The 15823-nt window shown below is 39.0% G+C and overlaps 1 protein-coding gene and 1 long non-coding RNA gene across 2 annotated transcripts in view; both read left to right on the top strand.

Annotated features, from left to right (window-relative positions):
- The first annotated feature begins 1189 nt into the window (after positions 1–1189).
- LOC138032255 (uncharacterized) lies at positions 1190–5883 on the top strand. The gene is made up of 3 exons (XR_011128313.1): positions 1190–1246; positions 3154–3243; positions 5749–5883. It is a non-coding gene; the product is annotated as an uncharacterized lncRNA (long non-coding RNA).
- A 1210-nt stretch (positions 5884–7093) lies between these two features.
- The window catches only part of LOC138033457 (uncharacterized), a 16395-nt gene continuing 7665 nt past the window's right edge, over positions 7094–15823 (top strand). The window contains exons 1-4 of the mRNA XM_068881199.1: positions 7094–7167; positions 10498–10829; positions 12559–12706; positions 15673–15786. Coding sequence (XP_068737300.1) covers positions 7107–7167; positions 10498–10829; positions 12559–12706; positions 15673–15786 — 655 coding nt within the window. The 5' untranslated portion in view covers positions 7094–7106. The remainder of the gene's footprint in view (positions 7168–10497; positions 10830–12558; positions 12707–15672; positions 15787–15823) is intronic.

Raw genomic sequence — 15823 nt, 5'->3', positions numbered from 1 at the left:
AGTTAAAACAAAGTTCCTTCCAAGGAAAAGTTGCAACGATGGTAACAATCTCACCATGCAAAAGAAATTAAGTACATAAAGAAAGAAATTCATAAATATGTTTTGAGGACACATGGAAACTAAAAATTGTTCGAATGGAATGGATTCGCGGGTAGTAGCCAAAATTTCGGGACCAGGGTCGGGGCTGGGGCCAAGCCGGGGTGTTTTTTTTCCAAATTTTTCAATTTTTGTCGTTATTCTCCTGTAATGTTCTATTCCAATGTTCGGCATCTTTCCCTTATTTATGGTGGAAAATAGTTTTAAAAATATGGAACATACGGAAGCTACGAAAGGGACATAATTGTTTGTTTTTCGAAATTAAGAGAATTTCAGACTGAAAGTGTTTTTGGGGAATATACGCTATCTCCTAGAGACACTGAAGACTCGCTGAGCTCTACATTTTAAAACCACATTTTAATGTTTACTTCTTGAAAACCTTCTCCGCAATACAATTAAAACGTCGTCGAGCAACGTTCTCATTTTGCTTGTTTTCGCAAAATTGTTTTGAATGCTGTTGTATTTTTTATCGTGATATTGGATTTGATCCCTTAACCCTTAAGAACTTTCATAGATTCCGTAAGTTCCTTAATGTTCTCATTTGCTTGTTTTCGCAAAATTATTCTCAATGTTGTTGTATTTTTTATCGTGATATTGGATTTGATCCCTTGACCCTTAAGAACTTTCATAGCTTCCGTAAGTTCCTTAATGTTTTTGGTCATTCGAAAACAACAGTACAGGAGAATAACGACTAAAATTGAAACAAAAACATGGGGGAAAAAAAGGCAGCCCGACCCCGACCCGGACCCCGCGTTTTGGCTACTACCTGATTCGCGGCACTTTCAAATCTCATGAAAATCAAAGAAATAAAGAATGTTTGTAATTTAAAACTATCAACATCATCTTCATGCCCTCATCAGCATTTCACTTGGCAGTACGTACGCCTGCATTATTTTCAAAATTAGTTTTGCTGAACAAAATTATGAACGCATCCCACAATCTAAGTAAATATTAGTTGTAATTTCTTTCGCAACGTTTACATACCAGGGGGCAGAAAAACATGCTACGCGTGGGAGCAGTTTAACAATTGAAGCCCTGCAGATCAATGTTACCGATTGGAAATAACATAAGCTTCAACGATGACCCGCTTTCAAATTAGTCAACACCAGCTCGTCTTCACATTAAAGTCCACTGTTCACCATTGTGGAAGGTAAGTATCTTTGTGTCTTGACTTTTTTTTGGACGTATAGGAATTTATATCTGCCTAATTTTAGGTTAGGGATAAAAGGTCTCAAGGTTGTAAAAGGAAAAAATTAAGAAGAGGAAATTAATATTACCGGTCAAGGGTTTGCAAAAAGGAAAAGAAAAGAGACAACATTCTTCGTGAAAAACGTATTAATTCTTACTGACAACCAGAACGTTGATTGTAAACGAAAAGCATTAATTTATTATTATTAATCGTGAAAAGAGCTAGCTTACGCCCCATAAATGTAAGACCTCTATCTGACGACCAAAAGCATGGAAGTACAAGGCACGTTCCATGAGGTTTTGGACTCTCTCTCCTAACTTTATCGTAAAATATAAAGCGTTCATCGAACCTTCATTTTGGGGAACCCTGCTCACTAAAAGGAGATAGCATTTTCGACTCGTAAAGCAGAGCTGTGTGAGTGGTAATGCGGGTTTTATACGCTTACTCAGAACCTAAAGAGCCCGGCTCTCCAATTGTAATTTTATTCGTCAAAAGAACTTTTAAGACTGAAGGTAGGGCAACATCGTTTGAATCCTCCTTGGTCTTTTATTCTCTTGAAATTGCATGGATAAGATCATTTGAGACGCTTTGGGTTGAAAGTTGGATGCGATCATTTGGGGCCTTTATTGAATGCCAGGTCGGACCATTTTGGAAATTTTGTTGAATATTGAGCAGGATTTTGAGCTCAACTGATTACATTTGTAGAGCTTTTGATTGAACGTTGAATAGGATATTTTGGAGAATGTCTTTTCATCGAAGGTTAAGTGGTATTATTTTAATTATTCGAGTCTTATGTCCCCCTCAACCCTGCCAACGGGGCTTAGATTCTGTACGTCCATTTTGGCCTCACACCACGTTTTTCGGTTTAAAATGCATTGTTTTCCGTGTGTTTCTCAACAAAATGATCACTGGCGCCAATAAAACATTGTTATAAAATAAAGATGACATGGTTTGTGTGACTATCTGACCACGACGCATTTTGAAAACTATTACCGATAAGTCTAAAAAATCCTGAAAGCGATAAGATTCCGAACTCTAACGAAAGAGAAGAACTAGGAACTAACCACGTTATCACACCCTTTACAAAAGAATCAAGACGTCTAATTCACCAATACACCATCCACCCCAACGTCCTTACCATGCAACATTCAGTAGTTATAAAAGGCTAGGGGACGGGAGAGAAAGAGATATATGTATTGATACAGCCATGGGAACCATACAAAATTTCCTATCCCAGGCATTTCAATTTGCACTGGATAGAAGACTGTTTCTTCCAGTGACATCTCACTGGTATAAGCGGGAGACAAAGGAAAGAAAGAAAGAAATTTGAAAAAGATAAAGATTTGCGAGATTCCAAGTACCACTCACTTGTTTTTTGGCTTTTTAGCTTGACTTGATAGGTAAAAACGGAAAGTGACTCTTTTAAAAATGGATGACCACTAAACGAACCAAATTTACCCAAAGCAGGAGACCACCAACACGGAGCAATTCAAGTGACAATTTTGTTCAGCTTCTGATTGGCTGATCAATAAGCACGTGTTTTTCCATTGACCAATCAAATTAGCAAATTGACGCCAACGTCCATCGGAGTTCAGTTTAATCTATTTTGCAAAACGAGGTTAAGTTCTACAATTTTTTTGACGGTAATTTGTTGGACACTTAAAAATGCAAGCGTGAAGAGTGAACTTGATCGGAATTCACACTTTAACTTGCTTTGAAAGGGAAATTGAAGTAAATACGAAACAGCCAATTAAAACAGCCCTGAAGAATTCAGTAGTTGCACTTTGTTCAAATGTTTACGTGTGAGAGTGTAGAGTTTTTATCTCACAGTCTTCACTTTGTTGTTGTTGTTGTTTTTTTCTTTGCAGAAGACATGGATGTTTCGAAAACAGCTTTCTTCCTCGCAATTACCTTTTTCCCGCTTGCCGTCGTATCAAAGGCTTCTGAGAGTAAGACAGGTAGTTAACTAACAACACTACTGAAGAGAAATAATACTGATAATGACAACGACAACGGAGTTGGCGAAAGAAAATAAGTGTAAAGCTGTTAAAATTGTTCCATTGATAACATGTAAAAGGATATAATATCAAGTAATAATTGGAGAAACTTGGACATCATGCAGAGAGTATGTAACTTGGGAACAAGAAAAATAAAACATTATAAGCAGCTGGGTCTTGAACACCTACGGTTGTGGGCAACAACATGTTGTTCAAGCTTTAAACACGAATTGCATCGAATGACATGATTCGACACAAGATAAAATAATGATAAATAAAGACGATATAGATTATATATCTGATGAGATTATACAATCTCCGATCTAATGATGAAGTTTTATTGGCTCCACCAACTTTTAAATCAAGCAAGACAACAGGTGACAGAGCTTTGCAAGTGGCAGCACCCTTTGAATGGAACAAACTTCCAAAATCACTTAGATTAGAGAACGATTTAAAATCTTTCAAAACAAAACTTAAGACATTTTTATTTCAAAAAGCTTATTATTAATTTTTAACTGTAAATATAATCATACAACTGTAAATATAACTGTAACTGTAACTGTAAAATACAACTGTAAATATAATAATTAGTCATAATTTTTAAACATTGTAAATAACCTTATTGTTAATTTTAAGCGCCTGAGATCATTTACCTATGGATCATGCGCTATATAAGTACTTAATTTGATTTGAATTTTGATTTGACGATAACGATCACGACAGCAAAAGCAAAAGCGATACCGATACCGATACGGATACCGATAACGATAACGATAACGATAACAATAATAATACAGTCGAACCTACAGTAAGCGACCACCCAAATTCAAATTCGAGGTGCTCGCTTACGGGAGGTGGTCGCTTACGAGAGCTTACACCATATTGATTCAAAATTTTGCCTCATTAGCTATGGTAACTGCGGAGTCAGCAAGCGCTAATGTCCCACTAAGCCCACTTTATAACGTTTAGTAGTCACAAAAATATTAAAGCTTTCCAAAGTATTTATTCAGAGTATCATGGTTCGCCTTGGACAGACTACCTAAGAGGCGAAAGGAACAAGTCTCATGATCAGGTACAAATTGAATCTTAAATGTTGTCTAAACGTTAGGGGGAACCAATCATGAACTAGTAAGGATTCGATGACTAGCCAGTTTATATTACTGCTGATTTACATGTTATAAGAAACACTAGACCTAGACCTAAGAAGAGTCCGTTCTTCTCGTATTGGTCGGTCGTACGATCGCGCGTGGTACTCAAGTGAAAATTGAGTTTTTGAGTGACAAACCAATCAGGCAATCAGTTAAAATTTTTGGGAATTACACAACATTTAAGGTCGTCTCTTTTACGACTTACAGAATCCAGTGAACGTGCAATTTTTCTTTAAAATTGTTAAATGTTTTATTCATACAAAAAGTCAATTTCCAGAAAAAAAAATCCGGTACTTCCGATTGAAAGGTTTCCCTCTTCCAGGAATGCGATGTTTAGTATTTTAGGAAAGTGGTTTGGTTTTCTACAAGAGGAAAATCGAGGTACTTAAAATAAAAAAAACCCTACTAAACTCACATTGAACGAGTTAGGACATCGTAACCCTCATCACATTGGTGCCAATGTCCACTTGTTAAGCTAGTTAAGATGGCATTCTAATTTCATAATCTAGAATTGCCAATTCAAACATGTTTGAAAGCCCCAACCGAAAGGGGACAACCAGCTGCCTGTTTGCAAAGCGTGACGTACTTAAATCCGTGACGAAAGAACACAAAGCCTATGATCGCAGAGCGGCAATTTGAGCTAGAAGCCTCGGCATGGTGAATCAGACACCTCAAGTCACTGGACCACGGCTCTCACCACTACGGCAAGAAAGGATTACCTGTAAAGGATTTTCGAAGCGAAAACCCTCATATTAGACCCTGCGATACGAAAGTGATGCAAATTATTTGAAGTAAGAAAAGTCTTGAGAAGTATGAAATGTCTGTGACAAGTGTTGTAGAGGGGTATTCAAGGAGGGGGTTACCCGGAAGGTAAGGAGGCATAGATCTGTGAAGGAAGGGTGGGGTAGGATAGAGGAAATAGGGAAGATCAGGGAGGGATAGGAGAAGTAGAACGGAGAAAAGAAATGCCTCGTTCTTTTTTACACCCACTAAAAAACCAAGCCCCTGTTTTTTAGCTACACCCCCAAAAAGGAAAATCCCTTTTTTAAACAGTCGAAAAAAATAAACCAGTAGTTAAAAATAAAATTTATCTAGTTAAAAATAAACTTTACCTAGTTAAAAATAAAATTACCTAAAAAAATTAACTGCAACATGAACTTTGCATCCCGGGTGCGCATGCGATTTAAAAATTGATTTGAGATAATCATAATGAAGCCGAGGTACATTGATTCGCTCTCTTAACCTTACATTCTCTTGATTTAAAATAGTATTATCTGTACTCTTAAAAATTAGCCTTGTGTTTTTGTGGCCGTTGCAGGGATTAGAATCACGGACTACCAAAGAAAAGTAAGTTATGTAGCGGACAGCGTAAAAGGACCAAAAGAGGAGATGAGGGATAAAATATCCATTATCAAGAAAATACTTGATGAAGTTTCTACCTTAGCTGAAATTTGCGGAGGTATGTTGACGACAGACAAAAAATAATTTCTGTCACGAATGTATTGTAGATTTGTAATAATTATTTCATGAATTCGCGTTCTGTATTTTTAAATCGCCCAGCTGGTATGCGCGCTAAGATTGACTACTTTAGTGGGCCGTATTCTAAAAATAAGGGATTTTAAAATTCACACTGTTTTAAAAGCAAATTTCAAACAAATTTGCTTGTAAAGTTTAATTTCCTTCGGTTAAAACTTATTTTGTAGTGAGAGTGGAAGTTGCCTTTAACACACCCGCGTAAACGACAGCGGACGTTGCCTACGCTTTTTCAACTGTTTCAACCTATTTTGATGCCGGTTGAAAAAGTTGTTCAAACTATCTGTAAATGGTCTTTTTTTCCAATAGAAAGCGAAAAACCCAAACCGATCTAAAACGGGTGATCCCAAAAGAACACGACTTCAAGTTTCCTGGCTTGCTCTCTCTTCCCTTTTCTAATTGCCCTCTTTCATACTTCTTTATTATTTGATTCTCGTTTGATGGTATAAAGTGTCATTAAACTTACTTTTGGCAACACGAGTCCATCAGCCAAGAGTAAGATTCACCCAAATTGCCTAGTCCCCATCAGCGACAGAAAAGTGTCTATTTTTAATTAAACCAAGTTTTGCGGGAAATAAACAATAGACAAAATCGGCTGACTCCAAGGGCGTAGCTAGGGGGGGTCCTGGGGTGCCTGTGACCCCCCCTTTGTAAGCCGTTTTTTACTCAAACAACCTACAATATTCAGTTGCGAAAACGCCAGTACCCTCTGTTTGACAAAGTGTGACCCCCCCCCCCCCCTTCCTTTGAAAAATCCTGGCTACGCCCATGGCTGACTCAATGTTACAAGCACCCAATTAAAAAACGCCTTTGTGAATAAAACGGTATTTCCATATCATTGAAATGTGAATGCTACATTATAAAGCAAATACAGTACACAAAGAATCTTGGGAGAATTAAATTCGATACAATATTTAGTTAGCTGATTTTGTCTTTGGTTTATTTTCCCGCAAACGTAGTTTCAAAGAGAAGACACTTTTCTGATGCTGATGGGGACAAACCTGATAATTTTGGCAATCGAAAACTCCAAAGATTACCTCACGATTTGACTAGATCAGATGTCAATGATATGTTTTCAACTGTAGACTAAATTGTCTTGACATTTTTTCTTTTTTTCAAGCTTGTGGAGGGAAATGCATAGACATGACAAATGGAAAATACAGCTGCCATTGTGCGGTTGGCTGCAAGGGTGATCAATGCGAGAGTAAGGGAGATTTGTTTTTCTTATTTATTGCTTTATTTGTACCAATAGGCCTAGTTTGATATACCGGTATCAATATTTGCATAATTATGCATAATTAATTTGCATAATTATGAGCATGGCCGAGTGGGCCAGTGGTCAGGGCAATTGCCTTGAGATATGGAGGTCCCCGGTTCAACACCATTTGTGACCACCAGCTGAAGCTGTTCCTGGACATCCCTGATTTAATTTCTCAGCTGCACTAGTAAAGCCGCTGTTACACGTTGAAACTTTTAGCTGAAACATGTTTCAGCAGGCGTTGCACCGTGTAACATGGTCGGTTTCGTGAAACTTTTTGAACTTCCGTTGCGAGACAAGTTTCACGAAAAGTAGAACCGCTTTCTACTTCTGCAACAGTCGCAACGATCGCAGTGGTGACAAAAACAAGAGTTTCACCGTGTAACACCACTTCGTGAAACTGGTCTCCCTCGCTCTTGTCATGCTACGCTGCGTAAGCCAATCAGAAATCGGCTAAGGCCAGGTAAGCAACATTTCGAGCCCAGTTTCAACGTTTCCGAACGATTTTCGACCTAGCTTATATCTTACACGGTGCAACGCCTGTTGACACTTTTTTTTTTTTTGCAGGGCCGTTGCACATGAGTTTCAGCTAAAAGTTTCAACGTGTAACAGCGGCTTAAATGGCCAAATGATTTGCCTCCGGCCATTTGGGATTTTTATCATTGACGTTTCATTCAGAGACGTTCCGTGGTAACTGGACCATTGATACAAACCTCCTTGCTTTTCTTGTGTAAACCACGTTGTTGTAATGTTAACGAGTTTCTAGTTATTATTTGATTTATTATTTATTTTTTGATTTCTAATTTTAGTTAATTTGTAGTCTTCCCAATTAGTAGAGCCCTCGTGCCTGGCTAAATAACCTTGAGACTTAAATTATTATTATTATTATTATTATTATTATTATTATTATGAGCAATTAATAATTATAGTAATAATTTAATACTTCTGTTGCGAGCATTCCATACAACGATCATGCGCGCATTGCAATGTCAAAAATAAAGATCTATGCAATAGTGCCAATAAAAATGTAGACTATAATAGTAATAAAACTTATCTAAATATCCAATTTACCTATAAAGTTATAATAAGAGCTGTATTTAAGTGAGAAATAAAATTATAATAATAGTATTGCAAATAAAAGCTATAGTGAGATTTATATTTCTATTAATAAAAAGCAGCCCTAAAGAGATGTGTCTTGAGTTGACGCTTAAACTAGCTAAGGTCCGAGATTGTGCGTAGTTCAGGTTGCAATGATTTGCAGAGTGAAGGTGCAGCTAATGCAAACGATCGATCGCCCATTGTCTTCTTATTTTTACGCTTGAACGGGACAAGGAGACGACTATTGGTGGATCGCAAAGTTCTACTTGGACCCAGATTGTAACTCAACTAGATTGGTAATATAGTCTGGCGCAATGCCATGTAAACGTATGGATGCTAAAATAGAACAACATAGGGCGCGCAGCGTGACCTATGCAGTCTGAAGGAACTTTTAAAGTTAAATGATATAAGATAAAAAGATATAAATATGATAAACAATCTTAAGTTCTCCGATACTAAAACTATATTGAGGCTCTATGCTATCTCCTCAGAAAAAATCACGTGACGGTGGCTTTGAAAGTTCTCACTATGTTGAGAGAATTCGAGATGGAGGCCTTCTGCATCCTTCTCAATACGCCATAGCCCCTGCTGCCAAAGGGCTTCCTCGTTGTTAGGTATAGATCCCTTGACCATCCCCCTAGCACGTCAATGATGATGTTCAACGTCATAGCCAGGGTACTACTTCTTCAGCTCGGATCGCAAAGGCCCGTACTTAGCCCTCTTCTCGGACTTCTTTTCCCAATGGACAGGACATCTCCACAGCCTACACCTTCTTAGTTTTGTGGTCCACAAATCGAGCGTCCACTCTATTTGCCTTGACGATGGTGTGCTCGGCATAAACTGGGACATCCCAAAAAGGCTACCATCTAGCCTGCTGGAGCCGTCCATGCCACCTCTTCTCATTGATCTTCTCTTTCAGTTTTTCCATATTTGCCTTCTTGAGATGTTCTTTCACTCAGTTGGCCCAATGATCTCTGTCTCAAGATCGCTCACAGAACGGCGCGATGGTTCAGGGTACTCTAGAGACAGACTCGTGTCCAGTTATTATTATTATTATTATTATTATTATTATTTATTATTATTATTATTATTATTATTATTATTATTATTATTATTATAATAAAAGAAGTGAAGTTTGTATCAAAACATGGTCAACTCCAGCCTCGCTTTTATTTTAAGGCCTCATATCTGAGTGTAAAAACTGAAAAATGGTCTATTAGCAATCTTCATTGTCACTTCGATTCGGGAGATATAAATGTCTGCATTAGAAGGCAAAAGCAACTTACATAACTACGAAGAAACGAATGAGAGGTCGCGGAGATAGGTAGTCAAGGCCTTGAGATTCTGAGATCTCCGGTTGAACACCCGTCGTGATCACTAGCTGAGTTAATTGTTCCTGTTAGTTGCTGGTTCAACTCTTCAGCTACACATGTAAACTAGCTTATGTTCATTTTGGGAGCAATTGCAGAATACCCGGCCCACCAAATGTCCGACTTAAAAAAGCTGCCAACGCGGTCCGCAGTCCCGAAGTCGATGAATGAAAGGAAAGGTTTTAAAGGGCAAGCAGTGAATTGAACTAACGCCGCGGTCCGCAGTCCCGTAGTCGTTGAATGAAACCTGGTGGTCAACTAGAAAGCTTTCGCTACTCAGTAAACGAGTGCTTTCTTCTTCACACGATCTCATGAAAAGTGTAGTTAACCGAACCGCAACGTGAAAGCTAAAATTTTTAGAGAATGCTTAGGCCTAATCACTGAAGCGAGCGCTAAGGCTTAATCAGTAAATGAGTGCTTTCTTCTTCACACGATCTCATGAAAAGTGTAGTGAGCCGAACCGCAAAATGAAAGCTAAAATTTTAGGAGAGTGCTTAGATCTAATCACTGAAACGAGCGCTTAGGCTTAATCAGTAAACGAATCCTTTCTTCTTCACGCGATCTCGTGAAAATTGTAGTGAACGGAACAGCAAAATGAAATTTAAGAAGTGGAGCGATTGCAGAATACCCGGTTTAGGAACAGAGTTGTTTATATGAATATCATTTTCTGTCCCATGCCAATGCGGACAAGCAGCATTGTTAAACACGACTGCGGGGCTGCGGTGGCAATTTTTCAGTTAAGTAAGACATTTAGTGGACGCGGAAGCAGCATTGTTAATATAATATTCTTTCCTTCTTCGCTTATTAGAATGCCACACGGCTCTTGGAATGGAAAGTGGCAAAATAAAAGACGGCCAAATCACTGCTTCAACCAGTGAAGCTGAACACCAGGCGTCACGAGGAAGACTCAACTACAAAGTACCGTCAGGCAAAGTAGGATCTTGGTCTGCGCGCGTTAAAGACAACATGCAATGGTTCCAGGTTGATTTTGGAAGCGGAAACAGAAACGTGTCGGGGATAGCAACACAGGGAGGAACCAATTACCGAGAAAAACCCAAATGGGTTGAGAAATACCAACTGATGTTTAGTGATGATGGTGTGAATTTTCAGTATTACAACGGTGGAGGAGCCACTGAAAAGGTGGGTGCCTTAACTGGATTCGCAAAGAGCTAACCTGACACTCAACTGCATGATTCACAGTTGCAATCTATAATAATGACTCCATCTTTTTTTCGTTTACACGAGTTTAATGGTCTGGTAAGTAGTGTAGTGTGACCGTTGTGTCTGTTTAGTTAGAAGTTTTGAAGGATTTGTATGACCTTGGATGAACTGTAGACCACAGTTTAAGAATTGGGTCACACTGAGTTAAGTTTGTTGGTTGTCTGCTCTGCTCCGAGAGGTTTTTCTCCGGGTACTCGGGTTTTCCCCTCTCCTCAGAAATTTAAACCAACCAATGAAGCGTTGACTTTGATTTGACTTTTGCACAGAGTCCCCAATTTTAGGTATTAAAATACCTGAGCGCTACACACAGTTGGCACTTAAATTTCATTAGCTCATTATTTAAGGTCTTCTTTACAAAGGATATTTAAGTTTACTGGTTGGAAATGAAACACTCCTTGCATGAGGATGAAAATTTTCAGTAAATTTATAAATGCTAGGATGCAATGAAAAAAAAAAAGGCTGATTTTTTGTTTTAATTAATTCGCGCCATCATAAAGAGAGGTACACTCTCGAAAAGGAACCAAAGCCAGAGGGCTTAATCCGTTGATTCCAATCAAGGTGATCTGGTGACGTAATCTGGGGGACTGGGAAGAAAAATCTTAACGCCGTATCCCACAACCGTGCGCGGCCTTAGGTGTTGTTTCCAAACTCCCTGCGGCATTTCCATTGCCAAAACTCAACAGATCATTCCGTGTCTACCACATTTCCTGTTACTGAATGAACATTTAAGTGGACCAGACGAGATCTAGCCTCGCCTCGGCCATGTTGAATTCGAAAATAAGGCCGCGCGCGGTTGTGGGATACGGCGTTAAAATGTTTCTCGCCAGTCCTCCGAGTTACGTCACCAAATCACCTTGGAAGGAGTCGGACGTAATACATTTTACTCTGACTGTCTAACGCCAAACGATTTTACTCATCAATGAGAGATACTCCGGTGGTTCAGGTCAGCCAATGGGTTAACAACCTCGACATCATGGCCACTGTAAAACTTTGTCCCCATTAACGCATTAACTCCTGGGCGAGAGACTTACATTGTAATAGATTTTATTCTGTCTAACGCCAGACGATTTTACTCGTCAATTGAGGGAGGGAGGGGGGGGGGGGGGAGGACAGTTCAAGAGTCAATAAGTTAGCAACGTCTGCATCCATTCAAAAACCTTTAAATGACTAGTGGTCATCTGAGATAATTACGATACGTTGAATATGTAGAAAAGACGAGTATGAACACGAAAAAGACAAAATCACTGTACTAAACCATCATTTCTATAATTTTTTTCGGGAATAGGGCCGATGGAACTCACCCTAGCTGAACTAAACACAAATTAGCCAATATCAAAAATACCATAATACTCTTTGTTTGTCCCTCTAAAATTTTGCATAAGCATTGTTCTTATTTTTTCTTGGGACTTACAATGGTCCCAAGAGAAACTGGAAAACAATGCTTCCACAAAATTTTGGAGGGACCAAGAGCATTATAGTACGGTATTTTTGGATACTGGCTAATTAGAATCAGCAATACTATGTCAAACCGTGAATACAATCACAAGCATGACCTCAAAAAGTGTGTTATATCTGTTAATTCCGCAGTGATATTTATCCAAAATTAAAACTGATGACAACTGATTACTATTCGTTTGTTACCAATTAGGTATTCATTGCAAACAAAAATCGAGACACCGTGGTCTACAACGAGCTGAGCCAACCAATCACATCACGCTATATTCGCATCAAACCACTGCTAGTCGGAAAGCGGAGCAGCTGGTTTGCAATGAGAGTGGAATTCTATGGCTGTCAAGGTATTTTATTATGATAGATTTAAGACCGAGGTTACAGCAGAAAGCAGGGTCAGGTTGAAATAACCTGTTTCCGTTTTGCTATTATGTATACGACAACAAACAAGACAGGAGGCCGACCACAGTCGAAGGAGACCGGAAGGCCCTTTTTTCAATAGCTTCTACAGTGTTTATGGCTGGGGTGGGTGCCACACTTACCCCGTCTTATGCACAATTTGTCCCCAGAGTTAGATCACATGACATAGTATGCAAACGGTAACCCCTATATTAGGGAGTCTAAGAAACGACGACGCCAAAAAGGAGTAATATTATTGGTTAAAAGAACCAAAAATGATCGTGCTGCTTGTGCGGTACGCCTTTTTGAAAAATTCTCTCCAGTACTCGTCAAAACTACTACGTGAAATGACCAAATGTAAAGTTTTGACGGAAACGTAATAGTAATAGTAATAGTAATAGTTTATTGGATATCATTTGCAAACTAAAAGGTTTTTAAAAACATGATACTTACAATAAGTTGGGGTGATCGATGTACAAAAATTTCAAAATATGTTATTAAAAATATCTAATTGACTTCGTAGGCCCATATTGTCCAACTGGTTAAGGCAGCTAAGAATGAAACTCTTTTGGAAGCGTGCTGTTCTGTATTTGCGAACTAGTCGAAGGTTCTTGGACTGCGTAGGTTGTATTTGTGCTGCTTGGGTTCCGGAAGAAGGTTCCGTTGTTGTTTCTTTGAACACGATTGTTCCTGTATAGTTTCTGGCATTGCACTTGCCATCGTTGGTTAAGTGTATGAGGGTTTGTGGGGTTCGGAGTGCTTCAGCGTATGATAGGTTCAGTAGTGCAATCCGTAGGGCACGACTTTGTACAGAATCGATTTCATCGGCAAGGTACTGTGGTAGTGAAAAGTGCCACACTTGACAGGCGTACTCAAGAACAGGCCGTGTGAAGGCACAATAGACAGTTATGAGATCTTTTTGTGGGGCGCCAGAGAGTTTCTGAATACGTAAAGCATATAAACGTTTACTAGCCTTGGAACACATGTTATTAATATGAGAGGTCCAGGTCAGATTTGATGAGATCGTCACACCGAGGAGTTTGAAGTGGTCAACAACGTCGATTTCGGTATCAGCCGAGGAATGATTATCCAGTGCTAAAGAGGACGTTGTAAAGGATACCCGGAGCTCCTTTGTTTTTTTTTTTTATATTCAATCGCATGTTGTTAAAGTCAGTCCATTCAGAGATTTTATCGATACTGGTCTGGAGTGACGAGGTAGACGATCTTGACACAATTTCGTAGACCGTACAATCATCGACGCGTACGTACTTGTAGATTGGGAAATGGGCTCCGAGGTCGTTGATCATAATCAAGAAGAAAATAGGCCCCAGTTTGGTACCTTGAGGAGCTGATCCATTTATCTGATGCCATGCTGATTTTACGTGGCCTAGCTTGACGCGAAGATTACGCTCTTGAAGAAAATCGGCACACCAGTTAAGGACGGTGCCTACTATTGTTACTGCGCATACGTTCTGCACATCTCAAGATACTCAGGTTTCCTATTGGTGGTGCTTACTAAGACAAGGATATTTTGCGCAGTTTAAAACTATGCGCAGAAAGTAGAACTCAGCAAATACTCTTGGTAACCAAAAAGAAAATTGGGAGTAACCACGCATTTTTTCAGAGATAATTAAGCTTCAATTTAGAAAAGAACGCCATACATTGCTTTGTATTTTAAAGCTCTTTACAAATATTGTTGATTAATTATCTTTGAAAAATGCGTGGTTACCCCCAATTTCGTTTTGGATTTCGATAACACTTGTTAAGATCTGCATTTCTCGCATATTCGTAAGCCGGGAAAACATACCTTTGAATTAGTAGGCACCGTCCTTAAGCAATATCGGAGGGACGCCAAGTACTTGCAGTTGCAGTCTATTCGATCGAATGACTATGAGAAGTCCATCATGCAGGCTCTTATCATGCTAACAGGGCTGTCAAGTGCTTCCAGCCAGTTATGGATCAGAAGTATTAATGCATGAGTTGTGGAACAGTTTGTAGTATTTCCGAACTGAAAATTATCAATATAAGGTTTGATATATCATGGTAGTAACCAGAATAAGAGAAAACATTCGAGAACTCAAGACGGGTGTCAACTAGATGGGCCTAAGATCTGAGTCGACTGATTTTGGTTTAGCTACCTTCGCGATCGGTACCAGAATTACATCGGCGCATTTCCAGAGAGGTGGCAAGGTTCCCTGTGCTACACTAGCATTAAAGATAGAACAGATGGGTCGAGCGAGACGTGGACAAACTACAGTGAATCCGAGTTCAGTGTCACTCTTTATTTCAAATCCGTCCGTACCAATCGAGTTATAGGACACTTCGCCCACATTGTATAATATAAACAAGATGGAATAATCATGAAATACTTAGAACAGCTCAAACTTACATTTTGAAGTGATGTTTTCGTCGCCGTAGCCGTCGTGATTTCTTAAGCTCCCTATTAAAAGGATAGAGAGAGGGGTAGAGACATGAAACTCATGTAAAACAAGGACATTATGTCTGTGAAGAAGGCAAGTATTGCATTACGTACTTACGAGGACTGTTTCCACATTTTTAAGTAGAGTTCTATGGCTGTTAAAGTATTTTTCAAATGTAGTTTTAAGAACGAGCTCACAGCAGAGAGCAAAAGACAGGTCACGTTGAGATTTCCTATTTACCTTTTTGTAATACATAATTTGATTTAAACAAGGCAAAAAAAAGTTTAAGAACACATCCTTGCAAACCTCTAAATTAAAGAGAGTAAGAGAAGTAGAGGCATTATAACTCAAAGAGACGTTCTGTCTGTGGAAGAGGAAAGTCTGATCACAAAAAAAAATAGTAAAAAACCAAGCGACTTTAATTGCAAATTTCCCCCATTTTCGTTCCGTATTGCAAACTTTAAGAAATGCATAAATTTGCATTCGTTTTCCAGAGATAAAGCCGTGCGATTCTAGTCCATGCCTTAATGGTGGAAACTGCACCAACGAAGCTGACGGAAACTTCACTTGCCATTGCGCGAGCGGTTGGACAGGAGAAACTTGCCAGCGTGAGTAGACTTTATATTGATCGGTTACTATTCATGT

The sequence above is a fragment of the Montipora capricornis genome, chromosome 14, assembly GCF_036669925.1.
Source record: "Montipora capricornis isolate CH-2021 chromosome 14, ASM3666992v2, whole genome shotgun sequence".
In the NCBI taxonomy this organism is placed as follows: domain Eukaryota; kingdom Metazoa; phylum Cnidaria; class Anthozoa; order Scleractinia; family Acroporidae; genus Montipora; species Montipora capricornis.
This window is presented reverse-complemented; position numbering and strand designations above follow the sequence as displayed.